This window comes from Zonotrichia albicollis, chromosome 12 (genome assembly GCF_047830755.1).
Source record: "Zonotrichia albicollis isolate bZonAlb1 chromosome 12, bZonAlb1.hap1, whole genome shotgun sequence".
Lineage (NCBI taxonomy): Eukaryota > Metazoa > Chordata > Aves > Passeriformes > Passerellidae > Zonotrichia > Zonotrichia albicollis.
Genome location: NC_133830.1, coordinates 4,136,105 through 4,156,008, shown reverse-complemented (window position 1 = coordinate 4,156,008; position 19,904 = coordinate 4,136,105). Strand labels below are relative to the sequence as shown.

Here is a 19,904-nt window from a genome sequence, read left to right as displayed (position 1 = left end):
GCTTCCAGCACTCCAGCCTCACCCAGCTGCCCTGTACAGACTGTCATGAATCCACCACTAAAATATTTTGTACTTGGATGTGGCTGGGGACAGTCAAGGCAAGAGATGAGATTTGTCCATCCATGAATGAGCTAGGACATGGCTGAGGGACCACGGGATGTGACACCAGAGTCACTGTGAGGGGGAACAACAAAACAAGAACTTTGGACATGGCAACTCGCATTACCAGTGTGAACAACCAGCATTTTTATTGCATTTGAGAATGCTATAATGTCAGTAATTAGTACTGACTACACAACATTTTTTATTGTCTGTATCAACAGACATGGAATGATGGAATTACAGTTGATGTAAGGAATGAGTTTCTTTTATGCCTTATCAAAAAAAAAAAAAAAAAATCTTGTTACTGGCAGCACATACACACGAAGCACCATGCTAACAGTCTGGACTGTACCATTTTCATCAAGGCTTATGGGTAGAAGATACTTGGTTACCTGTTCTGGGCCCATTAAAATGCAGTCCTGAACTGCAAATTCACCTCGCAAGACTAGAATACTAAATGACTTCTGAAACATCTAAAAAATCACTCTGAGTTCATTAACCAAAGGTACCAAAGGATTTCAAAAGAGTTTAAACACGTTTGGTTTTTTTTTTCCATGCTATAATGAACGTGAGATTATTGGTGATCTGAAAACTACAATAGTTCAAAATTATTTTAAAAAACTTTATATATATATATTTTATGTATGTATATATATAAAATATCTAATGATCTGCAATATTTGTAGAACCAGCATCCCTGCCCCGGTCTCTCCCCGAAGCTGAGCTCCAGGAAAGGGGAGGTGCAGGACCTGCTGTGGGACTCTTGCGAGTGAGAATCAAAAAAAGGTCATTTTTTTTTGTGGTCACTTGTTCTACATAAGCCTTGATTTTGTTTTTGTTTTTTTTTTCTTTTTTTCATTTCACTTCTAGTTGAATGCAGAAACCTAACAGGTTTTACATTTACAAACTTTTTTTTTTTTTTGTGGACAAGGAAGGCTTTGACTCTCATTCCTGACAGCGATTTACCTGATACATGGTACTACTTTCATAATGTACGCTTTTCTTTGAGAAAAAAAACATGTAACAAATTGTCTTTACATCTTGGCACCTTGTAAAGTTTTTTTTTTGTTTTTTTATACAAAAAGTTCAATAGTTTGACACTCCCCATTATTAATCACTACTTCACTGATAAACTTTGAAAGTGTGACCCTGGAATTCATCATGCAAAATATTTACTGCAGCAGGAGAAAAACATTTTTTTAAACAATTTTTTTTTCCTTTCAAATATATGAACTTTGTTTAAGACAGCCAGAAAAGGCAGTGGTAAGATAACAGAAGGGGTGGGAAAGTATCAAAAAAACCAGCTTAAACACAAAAACTGTACAAAAATGCTTCGATCAATGATAACAGGAGAAAAAAAAAATCTGTCAACTATGTTACAATTTAAAAGCTGAAAAAAAAAGTCAGGGATTTTCTCCCACATGTCAGCAAATGTCATCCAATATTCTTAAAGCAAGGATAACTAAATAAAATACATGTGCAGCGTATTCTGCAATTCCATTACATACAGTAGTTTTTTTTTTTCAAAGCTATTTTTTAGTATAGTTAATATAAAGCAGTTGCACAAAAAGCAAAAGGTGTTTTGACAAACAGGTCTGCATTTATTCCTTTTGAGGAATGATATCTAAAAAAAGGACCTTTCCACCTTTTCCTCCCTCCCCACCCTCCCCCCAAAAGACAAAGGCTCACACAGACACAGTGGGATATATATGTACAACATAATAAACCCCTCCCTAAAGAAGCAACTGTATATCCAAAGGGATACAGAATCAGAATTGTAAAAATCATAGTGAAGTTTGCTTGATGTAAAGCCTGAGATTTTCAGTTGGTTCTTCTGCAAGGCTGCAACACCTGCCAGATATGTTAAACTCTAATTTTTTGTTTCTTTTTCTCTTTTTTTAATTTTTTTTATTTTTGCTACAGTCTTTAGACTAAGCATGCAAGACATACAACTAAGTGCAACTGAGTGAAATGTATTTTTTATTTACTCATTCCCTAACAGTTTGGACTGAGGTATGCGTACTAACAGTTTTCTCATGCTGTTATCTTTACTCATGTCTAGCTACACATGCTGAGAATGAACTAATCTACCAGATTTTTATCCCCCTTCTGAATACCGAACTAACCAGCAAACCACTCAGTTTTGAAGCACAGGGCTCAATTCTCATGATCCCTGTCTGGCTACCGCCGGCACGTCACGAAGCTGCCTGGATATAATTTAAACCAAAACTAAAAAAAAAACAAAAAGAAAAAAAAAAAAAAAAAGAAAAAAATTTAAAGAAAATGTTTCCAAATGACCACAGACTGCCCTTTTTTTTTTCTTTCTTTTTTTTTTTTCCTTGTCTTTTTGAAACAGAAAGCAGAGTTTTATAAAAGTAACTGCCAATAAAGTTTTTTGTACCAAAGCTTATGAGTGGACAGGAGTGTTATTTCCTTATGAAAAATGCTGACCAAAAACTAAACAAAACTGAGTAAATGTGCCAAGATCAACCAAAATTAAAGCAGACATCCCAGCACAGTCCCGGAACAGAAGTGGCACACAATCTGTAGAACCAAAGACCAAAAATTTTTTTTTCCTTTTTATTCTAGAAATACCATTATATCGTCCAGTTAAATTGTGGGAGCTTTTCTGTTCTCTTCTGTGTTTTATTAAACTGTCTCCTTTATCTGATACTCTAATTTTCCACGAAATAATTGCGTCTTTGCTTTCTTCAGCTCCCTTCCCATAGCTCCCCCAGTAACACTGATTCCTAGTTTTAACCTCAAAAGCTCTCCTCGGTTCCTCTTTACAGACTTTCATTTTGGTCACTGTAAAGAATTGCAAATAAAAAGTAACAACTTTGGTTCAGACATCTACTTGGCCTTCTAAATTTTCTAGAATAAAGGAGCAGTTTCCCTCTCAGGTTAGCAATAGCCCACATCTTGTCATTTCCCTCTAAATTCTTCAACCTCCTTTGATCAACAATAAGAGGATATTTGGCTTCATAAGATAAAGCATATAACAGAGAACATAATTTACCTTTGTGTAATATCTTTGGTAATTTTAGGAAAAAAAAAAAGGTACAAAGAAGAATATAAATTAAGCTCTGAAAGGCTTTTCGAAATAATAAAAAAAAGCTACAGTCCTACATAAATAAATGAGTGACGGAAAAGTGGTTGCAGAATGAAAATGTTTAGGTGTTTGGTGACTGAGGTTTACTGACCTATGGCAACAGATTTTGTATGTCGTGTTTGCTTTGCAGAGCTTTGCCAGTTTTGCCTAACAAGCCCCGGCGCCAATTCTCTCCCAACTCTCCCGACTCCTCCGGCGAGGTTTCCATACTGGCTGGTGTAATATTGCATAACAATCCTAACTGCAGTACTGGATTTGCACAGCTGAAAATTAACACTTTAGCATTAGTGGGGCCCCGTCCTTATTAACTCCCGTAACAAGTTCAATCTGAAATCTAATTTGTATTCAAACAGATTAACGCCACCGAGCAATCCTGAACTGATGTTTAACCGTGAAACATCACCATGTACAGTAACAATTTAATGAAGTCATCTTTCCAACCACTATTTGCAAATGCAAATGTAAAAAAACAATAGAAAAAAATAAAGTTGTAATAATAAATGTTTAGGTGCCCATCTCGGTAATCTCAGATATTCCAGAAAGATGTGTTGACCCATTAGAACTCGTGTTAAACAACCGAGAACCTGCCACTGTACTATTCATTCTCTACTAAAAGTGAACTCTGTTGGTGCTGCATATGTTTCTTTGTGCTGTTCAATATTGTGGCATTTGCTAATATTCACCGTTGCTGCCAAAAAAAAATCAAAAAAATCAAAAAACCTAAACAAAACAAGAATATATTAAAAATACTGCTTTGTGGAATGAATCTGTGTTGCTTCCTACAGTGTTTCTATGTTCATCTGTCATTCATTCTCATTCTTGCAGTACTTCGTTCCTCTCTCTCTGTTGGACAACCCTTCCACATGTATCGTGCAGCATTTGGGACCTTTTCAAAAAACAACAACAACAAAGAAGGAGACACCGAAATGGAATGTTTTCCATAGCTAAAGAAAACATGGTGGCATCTGAAGGAAACTGGAATGAATGACAGAAAAAACTACAAACAATTCAATGACATTCAGCTTCGTATAATAAAAACACCTATTAACATTCATCACAAAGTACAGAAAACGTTGAAGCCTCTGAGAGGCCCTGGGCCCAGATGAGGCCTGAGGTCAGAACTTAAAATGGTAGAGGAGAAGTGGGGCGGGGGAATAAAAGCAATACATTAAAGAGTTTGGGATAATTTTTTCTTTGAACCCCTCCCCGATATACACGCTCACACGCACGCACACATACCCACACACGTGCACACACAGGCCTTCCCCATCCCAAATGGAAGCAAAAAAAAAAAACAAACAAAAAAAAAGAAACCAACCAACGAAACAAAAAAAAAAATTGGAGTAAAGGCAGTGATAATCAACATGCAGTACTGTGCAAATATGTTGTCCATTGGAATCCTTAAAATCTGGGCAAAGACTTGATCTGCAGTTCAGGTGTACATGCTCAGTTTGATGTCCTCAAGTGTCCAAAATTGGCAGGACCTGCAGTCCACAGCTGGCTGCTAAATGCAAGTGAATCAGTTTAGCAAATTTACAACACTGATGTTGACTGTAAGAGAGGAAAATCCCAAGTACCAAACAAGTCCATCCAATGCACAGAGTACAAATTCCTTTTTTCAACAAAAAGTAGAAAAATCAAAAATACTCCCAAATGGGATACTTGATGGCACTAAGAGTTAACATATTTCATAGTTGTCAAAGTGGACTGAGAATCCTCCAGACTGTACAATAATGGAGAGATTTCACAGCTAAGTTTGACGTGTTCTTCCAATCTTCATTCTCAGGATAACGATGTCAGACATACTCATTCTATGTCCTCATTTACAGGTTCATCTTCATAATCTCTGTCGTGATCAAAATCTGGACTGTGGTTGGCTGTTGTCACTAAGGATAGTGGGCCTTCATTTTCATCTGGGTCTAATGGTTCTTCTTTGACATGCACAGGGTGCCTGGGAAAACGAAACAACAGACAATCAGCAAATTGCTTATTAAAAAATGGTTTTGACAGCACAGGTGGTTTGGGGAGAAAGGCAAAGGTGGTTTGGGGGGTTCAGACATGGAGGGCCAGGTCTGAGAGCTCCAGGTCACCAAGAAGACCCTCAATGTCTGTGCTGGCCACAAAAGCCAAGCTAAGCAAAATCTCCCAGGTAACAATCAAGACAACAAGAGTGAACAGCTTCAAGTTTCCCCACAGGAGGTTTAGTTTGGATATTACAAAAATTTCCTCACTGAAAGAGTGACCAAACACTGGAACAGGCTGCCCAGGGGAGTGATGCAGTCACTGCACCCAGAAGCCTTCAGAAAACATGTGGATGTGGCACTTGAAACACGGTTTAGTGGTGGGCTTGGCAGTGCTGGGTTAATGGCTGGACTCAACGATCCTGAAGGGCTTTTCCAAGCTTAATGATTCTAAGATTCCAGGGAGGCTGTGCCAGGCAGGCAGCACTCAGCCTCCCCGGGAAAACACTCTGGGAGGAGCCCCTCGATAGGGTTTCCATCTTGGGATGGAGGGAAAACGCTCTCAGCTGACACATTAAGTTAATATGATCTTTGGATAAATAAGTGGAATGTGCATCCGAGGGGGAAGGCAGGGCCTGCCCAGGCCTCGGCGCGGGCCGGGCTAATCATCCTCGCTGTGTGTGCAGCGCCTCTCGTTAACATGCAGAACCTGTGAGACAACTCTCCAGAGGACGACCCCAAGTGAGGTTCTATCATTAATCAACTTCAAGCAAACACAGCAAAGAGACACCATGATACATGCTTTAAACTCCAAATTAATGCATATTTTTACAAACTGTCAATAAGGGAAGAAAAGCCCTGCCAGGAAACACAAACAGAGAGGAAAAGGCTCGCTCAACACAACAATATGATAAGAAAGCACAGTCCTAACGAGAATAATAACACTGTCAGCTGTAAACAAGGCAGAACATGATCCCCAGCTCATGGTGGGCACAAGGATGTACTAAAAAGATGAGATCTGCCAAATTTCTCATTACAGCAAAGCACATGAATAACCCGCAGGGGAATGGGGCTTGGTCATTCAAAACGGGTATGATAACAATTGAAAAATGTTGTTCGTAAATCATATTTACAACAAATCCTATACAAATACAAATTACCTTTTTCTACCTCTCTTTCTTTTTTTTTTTTTTGTTCAGCAGCTTTTGAAATGTAAAGTAGCCATGTGAGTCAATAGTATCTTGTTGGTGGGACTTTATAGGAAAGTAGGATTTTATTGACATTACCAAGTATTAATAATGCGACACAGCGATGGAGACCCTGTTTGCTTCCTAAATAATTGATGTTGTAGGCAATCCCTTAAAATAAAGTGTTAATGAGTTCAAGTCCCACTCTGTCTCTCACTGAGTTGATATCCACCTCCAAGACTCATGTTTTTCCTCTGTGCAGGCTGATTTAACCCTTTCACATACGCAGCATGAATACACAACCCGAAGCACACACCTTCACTGTAAGAACTTTTCTTCTGTTTGCACAGCTTTGCTTTACAATGAGTGATTTAAAATAGCTGCATTGCATTTTATGCTTTGTGTGGATAGCAATGACAACACTTTGTACTCCACTGCACGGACAGACAGCAAGGATAAATCACTGGGCAGGGAAAATGTACTCAGCATCCACAGACAGTCCAAAGCCTTGCCTAATTCAAGTGAGCCAGTTGCACCCCTGTATCCTGTTTATTTCTTTATTCAGGCTTGAGCCCGGATAAGTTTAGGAAGCATCCAACTTGCTGACTACAGACAATTCAAATGTGAGCTGTGAATGCCTTTCAAGTCCCTGCTTGTTTCAACTTTTTGAGTTGTAAAGTGCTGGATCAATACTCAAGTATTAACTGCACCTTCCAACTCATCCAAAGGAACACTGAGAGAAGGGATGCAGTATCCATGGACACACACCTTTTCCCTTCAAATCCACTAATATGTATCCTATCAACACATCTCTGGAAGCAAAGAGGTTCCTCTGCATATCACATAATTTTTGAAAAAATTACACACCAAGAGCACAGCTCATGCAGTTTTTAACTTAATTAGTGAAAAAGAAGGGGTAAAGAAAAAACTGGAAGGAGACAATTCAAGGATCAGAGGTTACGAATTGGCAAAAACTTATGAGAAGTTGGAGGTGTACATGTGCTACCTGTCCCAGCAGTTCATGGCCTCAGTGAATATTAAACTATGCTGAATACCTGCAACTAGAAAAACTTATTATGAATAGGCTGTGGGGCCCCTCACTTGGGAGAAAACATGAAATGAAAAACAGAAGAAAAAGGGGGAAAGAGCAGCTGCACTGAGAGCCCAATAAAGCCTGTGCTACTTGGCCTTTATGGCAGTGATCTTTTTTACTGCTGTTTTAATGTCAAAGTCTTGCTTTTTTGCTTTCTGGTTTTGATGCTGCCGCTGGGCTTATTTTTGTTTTTTTTTTTTTAAGTATTATTTTTGAAAACACAGAAGGGAAATTTTCAAAGGGGGCACGAGAGCACATGTCAGTGCAGCAGAGAGGCCTTGGTGCAAGTTTCACCAAAGGCTGCCCAGGGTCCCAATGCATCCCCACCACCTCAGGTTAGACAGGTGCTCACTGTGCTCAAAACCACTCCAAGTGCTGTGAAAGCTCATTCAAAGGTCCCCAAACCTTTCCAAAGCAAACTCTGCCCCTCTTCTGGTTTTGTTATGAAACCAGGTGAAACCAGGTGGTTTTAACTGAGGTTCTCTTTGAGGTTTGGTGTGATTCCCAGAGGTCAAAAACCAAAACTTGAGGTGTGAGAAGCAACAGAAGTTATGAAAAGCTCTGCACAACCCTGGGTGAGCCAAAGCCAGAGAGGGCCACAAAGCCACAGGGAGCAGAGTCACACCAGCCCCCCCAGCACCTCACGTGTTGCACAAACATCAGACAGCGAGCTTGGCAAAACCTCCATCCCCTAAATGAGGACGTTATCTGGGTAACACAACCCCCAGGGACAGAGCTGCAAGGAAAACAATGCCAAAAAATTCCAACTCCTTGTGTATTCTCTCAGATGTAACCACAAAATGGCATGTGAGGAGGAAACCTTCCTGAATCTGTGATTTTTCTCAAACATTTCTAAGCAACTGAAATAAATAAGCTTAAATAATCTTGAAGGCAAAGGGAGACTTTCATATCCTCTCAAGTTAAGTCTGAATTTCTATTTACCACCTCACCAAATCCCCAAAATGGGGAAGGAAAACTTCCTTTAGAGACTGAAGAATTCAGTCTGCTGAATTACAGAAAAGGTAAATGCTGGGTTAAGCGACAAGAAAAAGAAAGGGGAGGGGGAAAGAAGGCAAAGAAAAGAAAGGGTTTCCCATTTCTGTTTTCACAGCAGCAGAAATTCAGCACATTCCTTTTAAGTAGATGCCTGGGACTCCAGAAGGGGTTAACAATAAATAACCTTGCTGAACACAGATTCCCCTTCTTTTCACATCTGAGTAATTCTTTTGTTTGTCCACTCTGGGAACAGAGGAGTTTTTAATAAAGCTGACTGTTGTTTAAAGCCACTGAGTTCTGGTGGTGCACACAGCATGGAGTAGTTTGCTTTGTGGCTACCTTTGGAGCATATCAGGATGAAAGTGTTATGTCCCCAAGCTGTAATTATGCGACTACTTTCTAGTGTTTCAAAAGGAGGGAGAGAGAAGGGGAAAAAAACCCACCCTAGCTGTGGTTCAATGTGTCATAAAAAGGAAACGAATGAGCGGTAATAAGACTTCAGCTAGAGTGTTAGACTTCTTAGCTGTCATGTTATCAAGGTCCTTTAAACCTTACAATAAAGTTTAAAACTTGATTTCTTCCAATACACTGAAATTGTTTAAAAAATATTTTGCATAATGACAAGGAAATCTGTTCTGAGAAAAAAAATGAACATGTTGTTAACAAAGCAGGAGCATGGAAAACAAAAAGGTTTCACAGCGTCTGTAAAGTCGCTGTTGACTTATGTTTTTATTTAGTAAACAGGGTAAACCCCATGACGTGTGAATGGTGTTCTGGCTTTAGATCCCTTCAAACTACTTAGAAACACCATTATAAGGGGGAAGCTCTGAGGCTGGTATTGGAACATCACCCGGCCACATTTTACTTAAGCAAAAAGAAATGTTCAGCAGAGAACACATATATTATCAATTCTGAGAAAATGAAAACACTCAGGAAACAATCATTTCCATATTACAACAGAAAATTGGATTTTCTGGTGAATAATGAAAATGAGGCATCACTCCCCCCGACCTCCTCTCTCTCCACTATTTGTTCTGTGCCCCTCACCTTGGTATCAATGTGCTAAGAGATGATTATTAAGTGCAACAAAGGCCACAGCTACGCACAGTTCTGGAAGATGTCCTACCCTGTTTTAACTCAGTTATTTTTCCCTCCTCTCAGTCTATTCAAAGACAAGGAAACCTTAGGTGAAATGAGAAGTGCATGAACTGCACTAGCCTTGAACTTGCAAAAAAATAATTACTCGGATTAACACAACATCATAAACGTTCATCCTTGTCTGTTAGGCCAGGAGAAACCCTTGGGAGAAGTCTTGTTTCTTGAGAAAAGTCATGTCCCTCCACTCCTCCTTCACGCCAGCCCTGCGTGGTCACAGGCAGAGGATAACAAATTGTGACTAAAACTGCCTGGAGATGAATCCGTCTGTGAGAGACGGAAAGTGTGTCATGCAACGTTACTTTGGGAGAGATAATTAATACTGCACAAACAATCACTGGAAAAGCTAAACACATTATTTGAATGTTTTGAAGTAAATGGTAAAAGACAATGTTTAAATTAATTATTAATTAAAAATGAATGTTGCCATCTTTAAAGATTTTTTTTTCAAAGCACTTTGTGCACTGATTTAAAACACTGCGATATCAAAGTATCCAGAGCCTCAGATTCCTTCGTGCCCCCTCCCCTCTGACAACACATTATGCAGGTGGGAAACTTTTTTGCCATTAAATGCTAATTAGTTTCACAACTAATTACTACCGTGGTATTAGGTTAATGTTTTTTCTACTTTTTGATTTAGACTTACTTTTGTAAATCCCTTATTCAAATTACTTTGAAGTAAAAGACTACAAATTAGTTCTCTTTTTAATGTGTAATGTGAGCCCTGGCAAGGCAGCCAGTAATTTTACAGGCTGTTTTAAGGAGCAGGGGGAAGACGGGCAGCACGGTCACTCACAGGTACCCAACGGCTCCGCCGAGCTTTCGGGAACGCCAGCACTTGTAAACTCCAGCTTCCTCACCAGCCGCCAATTACCCGGCGTGTGATGTGAGGGGAGGGGGGAGTTTACAGCTTTGCAAACTCACTCCGTCACCCCATAAATACCGCACACACCCATCGGGGCATCACACCCTTCCTGCCTTACCCTTTCCTGCGCCCGCCCGCTGCCCGGGTGCCGCTCGCGCTGAGCGGGGCAGGCGAGCCCCCGCCACTTGGTGCGGTTATAGACGCGCTCATTACGCCGCCGTCTGTTGCTATAATGCCCCTATTAATTCTCCTTTTGATATTTTAAGAGCAATCTATAAATCACACAGACCTTCATGTTAATGCTTAGCAAGAGCGTTTTGTGTTGAGTGGGGTTTTTTTGACTCGCCAAACAAGCCCATTTCCCAGCTCTGCCCCACAGGCCGTGCTCATCACGCCATCCAAAGGGGAGAGAAATCACAGATTTTCTCCAAGAAGCACAGCTGCCTAGGAGGTTTTGGAAGGTTTATAGAAGACAACTGCAAACAAGTGAACAATTTTATGAGCCCTGTGTCCTTCTTGGACTGAACTGAGCTGATCGGTTTTATACGGAAACTAGTAAATGACTTTTATGTTCAAACCACCCTACGCATGTCCCCAGATGGAGGCAGATGTCTGCCCTTGCTGCTCCATCCATGAAGCTCAAGAAGGAGCCAGGAGTCTCCAGAGTCACCCTTGAGCAGATGGCAGGACAACACCTGGAGCCAGCACGTGCCTCTGCTGTACTTACATTGCTTGCATAGGGGAACGTCCTGGACTGCTGTCACTCCCGTTACTGTTCGTATGCTCCATTGCACCATTGAGCTCTTCCCTCATCGCGCTGGCTAAATTGCCCAGAGTGGGATTTCCCATGGAAGCAGTAGTGTATAGAGGTATACTGTTCTCAGCCATTGAAGCCTGCCAAGGACACAAACAAATCCATGAAGAGCCATGACTAACGTTTTTATACACTGCACAACACACTCACTCTTTCCAAAACATTCTCCACATTTACATTATTTGCAATTACAGGTTCTTTTAAATATTGTACTTTCTGATAGGTATTACCCTGGTTCCATCAAGGGAAATTTAACATCATTTAGATCTGGGTTTAAGGATTCATAGCTGTATTGGCTTATAAGAGGATGGAGCCTTCCATTCCCTATTTGGAATTACACATCCTGGAAAAAAGAAAATGTACTTTCCCTATTTTTGCTTCATGAAATTATGTTTGGGGCTTTGGGGTATTTTTTGTGGCTTAGGTTGGGGCTTTGTTTCTAATGAAATGGGGAAAAAAATTGGAACTGGCTCAGCTGATAACTCCTTCCCACTGGAGTGAGTGGGCACCAAGAAGGAGTGTAGCATCACAGAGTTTGATTTTCCTTGGGACATGTGTAAGGCTGCCATCAGTGCTAACTGGATCAGAGCTGCACCAATCTACCTGAGAGCCGAACCACTCCATGTGGAATTTTTTAAACCTCAGCAACTCAATTCTTACCTTAGCTGTTACAGATCTGACTGTTTTATTTTGATTTTTCCCTTTGTTCTAAGGAAACACCGTGCAGTGGCACACTGGAGTTAACTTTCTAAATGGAAATCTTTGTAGGAAGAGAATGAACTGTTAAATATTTTCCTTCTGATTCCCACCGTTCTGCCTGCTAATATTTACTGTGTGTCAGCATTAGCTCATGTTGACAGCACAGTCCCGGCCCGGCGCAGCAGCGGTGGGAACGCAGAAACCCCGAGCCCCGGAGGAGCCCAGTGCTTGGTGGGGATGGGAGGCACTGGAACGGGAGGGAGGCACAGGATGGGAGGCACAGGGATGGGAGGCACAGCTTTCCAAGGCTGTAGCACCCAGGGACTGGAAGGACATTTAACCATTTCACCCATCCCAGTTGGATCTGGCTGACATCATCCATGTCAGTGCCGGGCAGCCACAGACGCTGGCTCGGCAGCACTTGACCTGCTCTGGGGAGAGGTCAGCTGGCTGCAGTGGCCAAGCAACAAAAAAATCCATCAGGCTGGGTCTGCGGATGCAAACCGGGCCCACAGGAGGGGAATCCATGTGAATGTACTCCTCACCAAACACTCTTGACTGCTCCTAATTCGTGGGACAGAACTCCTCGCTTGCTGCCAGCCGGCAGTTTGACCCAGGCAAGCAGAGCCAGAAAAAGGGTGGGGGGAGATGGGATGGGAAGGGAGGGCAGAACGAGCCCTCACTGCAGCATCTCCAGGAGCACAGCCCCTTTTATTCTTCCTTACATTGACCTCTCCATGTGCAGCCCTATGTGTCACACGTGATTACAAAAGCTATTCTAACGGGGAGGATTATTTTTATCTTCTTGATTCAACAACCGGCAAACTCATTGTGATTAGGGGATGCAAAGAATGGTTCACATTTCCTGCACTTGGCAAAATAATGACTCAAGTTCTTCACCCACAGTGATAACTTGTAATTGCAGTAAGGCAATTCACTGGGGGAGAGGTGGGACACAAGGAGTATCTGCTAGGAAGACATTAATAGGGGAGGGGATGTTTTGGGAGCCCCTGCAGACCCACTGGCAAAAGACAGAACTGGTGAGAGCTGGAGTCCCCATACCTTCCACAGACAGAGGGGGGAGAGAGCTGCTTCTTCTCCCTGGCCACGAGGGAAAACAGATAGAGGAGATGTCAGCAGGGTCTGGGTGAAGGAGAGGGGAGGCTCTGCCACCCCACAGGAAAAGAAACCACAGCCTGCCATGCCAGCAGCACACAGCCTGCTGTGCTCACGGGGATGTGCAAGCAACAGACCTTCCCAGAGCCCACAAAAGCTGGGGGAACACTGCCCATCAATCATTAACTGAATGTAGGCCCTGGCAGGTAAGGCAGCCTTGTGTCCTAGAGGAATCTGCTGCCCAACATGGCAGTGGCCACCTGCATTATTTGCCCAGACCCTCTACAGCCCCATAGAACCCACTGTGATTCTGCCTCCAAAATCCAATGGCAGGGGGAGAAGTGTGGAACTTGCTGGTGTATTTTCACCCTAAAAGAGGACGTGGCTCAGTGCAATGGTTATTATTCATCCCCATTTATCAGAGGGGTGACACTGGCAGCAAATCTGGCCCGGGCTCCTCTCCCCATCAGCTCAGCTATGGGGGGGCACAAGGACATGGCTGTCTCAGGGAAAGTGGGGAATGGAAACAGTTTGGAGGTTATCACGGAAGACAAGAATGGATGGAGATGACGACAACGACACGTGTTTCAGAAATAAAACACGAACAGTTCCATATGATAAGCATATTAATTGAAATTAGTCACATAGTTAACAATGTGAAGAAATGCAGGATCATTTCATTTTTGCCTTTCAGCCTCATGAATGTAAAATGTGCTTGTAATCTTAATACTATTCAGGAGACAAAGCAGTCTTTAAAAATCACACTTCACAAGACTCAAGGGAAAATAAGTTACTAATGAATGGTATTTACAGTTGCTTCATTTAAACATGTTTTCCTGGGCTTTGCAGGAGTTACTGCATAAACTCAAAAAAATTAGGAGAAAGGCAAAACATCATTTTCCTCCTAATAATTTGTTTCTTGGCTCTAAAAAGAGAAGTCTACTAAACCTTCCACAAGGCATGACTGCTCAAGTAAATACCCATGGCCATCAGTGAACTTCCAGAGAAGTGACCCCAAGAACCACCTGGGGTGCAACCATGCATGGTGTTGCCTCCTGGATTAATTCATAACATAAACCAGGTTTGAACCCCACACAAACACACAGACCTCACTACAAATCAGGGCATAGTAATGCATTTGTATCTTTGATTTATACAGAGAACATTGACTTCACCTAGGGTTTTTGAGACTGACTCAGGAATTTACTGAAAGGGGAAAAAGGGCACATGAAAAAGGGCTGGAGACATAGACATTTTTAGGCTGCAAGTTATTAATTTTGCACCCATACTTTGTGTATTTTTGCATCGTGAAAAAAACTGAATTTTTGTCTTACAATTACAGTTTAAACCAATAAAAATGATCTTTTATTTTCTATAGGAATTGCACCATTTATTTTTTACCAACAATAGGAAGATATGCAAAAATAGCCCTTAAAAGAAAAGAGGGAAAAATGATCTGCTTTCTCTTTAAAGCCATGAACAATAGAAGGTCACGTGCCACAGTATCCTATCATTCAGCACATTAATAGCTGTGCTAGAGTAATTACACTTGTGGTATTTTTGCCTCAAGTGAAATTCTGAAATAAGAGGATGGAAATTATGATACTGCTGATAAATATTAATAAGTGAACTTTTAATTTTTTTGCCACAATATTCAAAATGCTAAGCATCTAGCTAATGCTGAAGCAGCCTGATATGTGTTTGCCTCCAGGGACTATGATGCTTTATGCACTTAAGAAAAAAGTTTAACGGAATTAAAATTTAATATCTAATTAGAGCAAGGCTAATATATTTTGAAATGAGTGGGGAAGACACACGCCTCTGTTGCATATTTGCTACAGTCATTAATCTTACCTGTAAAGCAGCATTGAGAGGTGTGCAGTAGGTGTGGCTGGTCTGTATGTTTTTAATAAGAGAAGGGTTACTGCATAAGAAAAACATAAAAAGGAGAGTTAAATGCAACCAACTTCTGTGCCAGCGTTTCAAGCACGTATTGCTTCCTCCCCCACCAGAAAACTAGAGCTGAGACTGGTTTTCCACACGAGCTCTCTTTCGTTTCTCTCCTTTTTTTTTTTTTTAATTTAAAGAAAATATCTGAGTTTTCGGCTATGGTTATCATATTTGCCTTTACTAAATAAGGAACATCATTATCTCTTGACGTTACCTCGCCATGTGTTCTACTACCCTGCGTTAGTGGCACATCTTGGCATCTCTGCTCATTTTAGCTGCGTTCAGGAGAAACTCTCCAATTTTCGTCGTGTCTGGGAGCCCGTTACCACGTGAAGGTCCATGGTGAGGAGGCAATGATCAAAAGCATCACGGGACATTTTAAACTCTGCTTCATCCAAGTGACTCTCCAAGTCGCTGGCAGTGGAGTCTCTCCCAGGGGAGCGGAGGGAGTCTCTCCCAATGGAGGGAGGCACCACGATGAGAGAGGATTTATCTGCTCCATGTTATTTCCAGCCATGCCAATGGCCACTGTGAGGGCTATCCACACCATTGCCCCAAGCAGCCCCTGGGTATGGAGGCTCAAGGGCAGGCAGAAGCCACCACGCTGCCCTGAAGGCCATTTTTAGTAAAAAATATTCTGGTGTGCTATTTTGGACTCTTATTTTTGTCACCTTTACATAAGGAGCCAGATTTGAGATAAAGGAATGGGGACCACGTGGGCTCTCTCTTTAGGAGGCATCCCAGTATCACTGGTTCCATCAGGAGATTAAAAAAAAAATTAAAAAATCATGACATATAAACTAGACAGAAAAAATGCCCATGCAAAATAGCCCCCAAAACTTTTATCACTCACTGGGCTTGTTTTTATCTTAATTTTATTCACGTGGGCATAAATTATGGTGAGCAGAGTCTTAACTGAGCTCCTTGCACAGGGACCAGCAAGGATCAGTTGTCCAGGAGAGATGGCCTTCAAGTAAAGGTCAAAGCAAATCCCTCTGGGAATCCCAGGAATATTGGTGGATGGTTGTCGTAGGCACACTGTGGCCTGTTGATAATCTTTATAGCTGGTCTCATTGCATTTTCAAACTCTTTAAAGTGAATTCAGCATTTCTGTCTTGTAAGTACCTTACTTTTTCTGATTAGGAGTTGCAAAACAAAGCATACAATATAAAGCAAAGGAAAATATCAGAATTAAAACTTATCTGAAACCTTTCCTGGCATATATCTGTCTTCCTGACACGTCTACAGCAGTATATCTGTGCTAGCGTGGATAATTATCTTAGTCTACATTGCTCTATAAATAAATGCTTTAACAAACATGTCAGAGTAGAGTTTTTACTACAGGCATTTGGATTATCAGAGTAGGACACACAAAATACACATAACAACCAAAAATTTAGTTTCTTTAGCAGCAAAGGTGATGACACTATTTTGTGAAATGCAAGTCTACATGAGATGGGTAAATCATGCAAAGCAAAGCAACAGCAGAAAAAAAAAATTAAAGCAAGTAAAAGCTCTTACTGTGCAACAAGCTCGCCAAAGTTTTCATCAGGGCAGTATTTTCGAGGACGGCCTCGTTGAATATGACGGCCACGTTTAAACTCTTCATCATCAACAGTCCAAAAGGACCCAAACTCATCCTCTACTCTGATAAAGCACTTATGCAGTGAGAGGTTGGTGCGAATGGCACCCTGGGACAAGAGCAGCAGCAAAGGAGATGAAGTGGAAACAAAGGGACACGGGATCGGGGACAGAACAGACATCAAATACAGGGAAAAGGAAAAAGAAAATAAAATGCAATAAGCATAAGCAAATGGTTTGTGAGGGTTAATATGCATTGCCACCTAAAAGCTACTAGCATGTGATGCAACAAACACCAAGCAAGCAGGGTCAGGGTACTGGTGGGCATACAAACAGTAGTGATGAGATGTTTGTCTTGGTTTCCCTTAACTGAGACAATGCACCTGTGGTTGGTCTAACACCAGCTAGCAGCCAAAAGCCTCTACGTTAAACTGTAAGCATGATCCGAGCTAGGCTAAGAAGTTCAAACATGGTGGACATACCCACTGATCTTTTGTGGCCTTCGTTTTTGGAACTCTAGTTCATCCACTGTCCATACTGCCCCTTTAACGTTTTCTACTCGCACAAAACACTTGTGAAGACTAAGATTATGACGCACTGCATTCTGCAGCAAGTATAAAAGAGAAAACATTCAAAAACCTTCCATGAGAAAATGCTCATCATTGTCCAAGAACAGCAGCAGCACAGTCAGCTTGACAGTTCTCATTTTGCAATGTTAAGCCCCTTCCCCTCCCCGCACCCGCTCGCTTTCCCCGGCTCTTTACATCTTATTTTGCAAAGACAAAATAAATATGAAAGCTTAAACCCAAGATTAAAAATTCACGTTATTCTTATCAATTATCCCCAGAGTGACTGAGAACAGCCACAATTTTAAGCATGCATGTTGTAGAATACAGCACATTTCATACAGAACACAAGAGGAACATTTCTTAGACTTTTTCAAAACAAATATATATACGCCCTGCAAAGAGAAATTTCTCCCCTCCTGGAAAAGAAAGCAGTTAGAAAGAACAGAAAAGATTTTATGTAAGTACAGTTGACTGGATTTAGCTGCGAGGCACAGGAGCTGGTGTTGCTGTGGTTTCCCACAGCTGGGCTAATGTGATTCAGGTGCTGCACCTCCCTCCACACCCGCAGCACGGGCCGGGGGCTCGGCAGCACCCCACCGGCCGGCCGGCACCAACTCCTGCCTCCACGGCTTGCTCTTATATGGAAGTTGGCTCCTATTTCTGGCAGACTCCTGTAGTGACTGATCTGAGCCTCAGCCAAGTGAAAACATGAGGAGGGCTCTCTGAAACAAAGTGATAATATCCCCACAGCTCATCACCGAGAGGGACCCGTGCTCATGGCATCCAGTGCTTGAATGTCCACCCTGCAGCTCCATGCTGGGAGGGATGAGCACGGCCAACCCCTCCAACGTGCTGAGACACAATGAGACACCTCACTAAGGCATGGCAAGCTCTTGGTTTTTCTGTCCCTGCTCCAGGGTGCTGAGAGCCTTGTTACTCCTCAAATGGAGTGCTATGCTTCGTCCCTGCTTCAGGAGTTTCCTGAGCAAATACCCTTCAACAACAGTTGGACCCAGTGTTCTTAAAGGTTTTTTCCAACCTAAAAGACTCTATGATTCTACAAAGCCATTGTTCATGGAATTCATAGGAATTTGTACATGGAGCATGTTCCCAGCACCGCTGAAAGGGGCTTGGGAAACAGGAAAAACAGAAGAAGCCATTTGCTGAAAATCTGCAGGCGAACAAACTCCATCCTCACTGGCACCATTGATTCAGTCAATCTGGTTGACTCGTTAGCAGGCACAAAGCCAGCCAAACACATGGCCTGGGTCTAGGCAACCAGGAGACGACGAATTTTTTTTCCTTCCGACATCATCCTCTTCTTTTTTTTTTTTTTCATGAACATGGGGTCTGGATGGGGAAAGGGAGCTCTAGTAGTGAATGTCTAAATCACTGTGCAAACAAAGGGTAGCACAGAGCATTTGTCATGTAAATCAGGAGGCGGTGGTGTGTGTGCTGGGAGGGGAACACAAAGAGTTTTCTGCTCCCCCTCCAATTCCCTGCCATGCCTAGTGCAGTCCCCACAGTCCCACCCTGGCAGGAGTGGAATATCTGGGTTTGAGCTGCTTTTGCTCAGCAGATGCTTGAGTGCAAACATATCTCCTCTGGCAGTAGGTGCCTGATCCAGGCACTTCAGCTTTTCCACATCGATCTGCTGCTGAACTGGTGAAACAATAAACCTTATATATGCTTTTCCTCTCAGCAAGGAAGAAATCTAGCAGAAAGTCAACCTGTCCATCAGGCCTGCTTCTTTCTGTCCTTATTTTCTTCTTTCTGCTCTTATTTTTTAATGTTTTTTTTTTTCCACTCCCACCTCTTCCAGATTTCAGTACTGTTGACATTTTTGGCAAAATCCCTGATTTTGAGGTGGAGGAAAAACATGTAAACGCCCCACACCTTACGAGCTGAAACCAGCCAGCTCAGCAACTGCTGGTGGGTGCCGCACTAGTGCAACCCGACACAGGGCTGCCGGCCCACATCTGGGTAACTCAGGCAGTTTCCTGTGAAAATGGGAACACTGTCAAGTCTGGAGCAAAATGTAAGAATAATAATGCTATTTCCCCCAGTGAAAGCTGATCTTGTGGTTCATACAGCAGTTGATCAAACGCACACGGCAAAGCCCAGCGAAGGGAGTCCTCAGAGTTTGTAAATAGTCTCTAAAGACAGGGTTGAGCAGGAATATTTGTGTTTTTCTTTAAATAAATTTAATGTTGGAGAAATACTTTACAGACTGTTCTTGTTCTCTTGAAGTCCATTTGCAACTGATGTTTTAGACTGTGGGACAGGGCTCTTGCTGGATACGTTGAGACAGGGAAGCTGAATATTTACAAGACATCCATGAAGTGTTGCCCTAATTTTCTATTTTCCATGTGATCACTTATTTAAGGAACTCATGCCAGAAAAAAATTGTTGTGTTTCCCCTGCCTCTGGATACTTGCTATCTAACAGTTTTATGTGAACAATACCCCAACGTGTCAGAGCCACACCTGCAGCCTGTGCCTCATGGCTGTGACTCTGTGCCAGCAAATTACTCCAAAAAATATAAGCAAACAGACATTGCCTCTGACCTGTCAGAACCAGTTCACAATGCTGCACCAGCAATCAGCTAACAGAAAAATTAGGAGCTATTATTGTAAGATTATATATTTACCTTGTTAAAAATATTTGTATGCAAGCCACTTCTGCAGAAAAATTACCCTGAACA

General features: G+C 41.9%; 1 protein-coding gene across 21 annotated transcripts in view; it reads right to left on the bottom strand.

Annotated features, from left to right (window-relative positions):
• Positions 1-222: 222 nt before the first annotated feature.
• FOXP1 (forkhead box P1) overlaps positions 223-19,904 on the bottom strand; it is a 376,283-nt gene continuing 356,601 nt past the window's right edge. For 17 of the 21 annotated variants that reach the window (XM_074550350.1, XM_074550351.1, XM_074550347.1 and 14 more), the window contains 5 exons: positions 17,114-17,235; positions 14,955-15,024; positions 13,047-13,085; positions 11,199-11,365; positions 223-5,165 (listed from right to left, as the gene is read on the bottom strand). In XM_074550350.1, coding sequence (XP_074406451.1) covers positions 5,021-5,165; positions 11,199-11,365; positions 13,047-13,085; positions 14,955-15,024; positions 17,114-17,235 — 543 coding nt within the window. In that variant the 3' untranslated portion in view covers positions 223-5,020. The remainder of the gene's footprint in view (positions 5,166-11,198; positions 11,366-13,046; positions 13,086-14,954; positions 15,025-17,113; positions 17,236-19,904) is intronic. The other 4 variants (XM_074550363.1, XM_074550364.1, XM_074550370.1 and 1 more) reach the window with 1 other exon arrangement.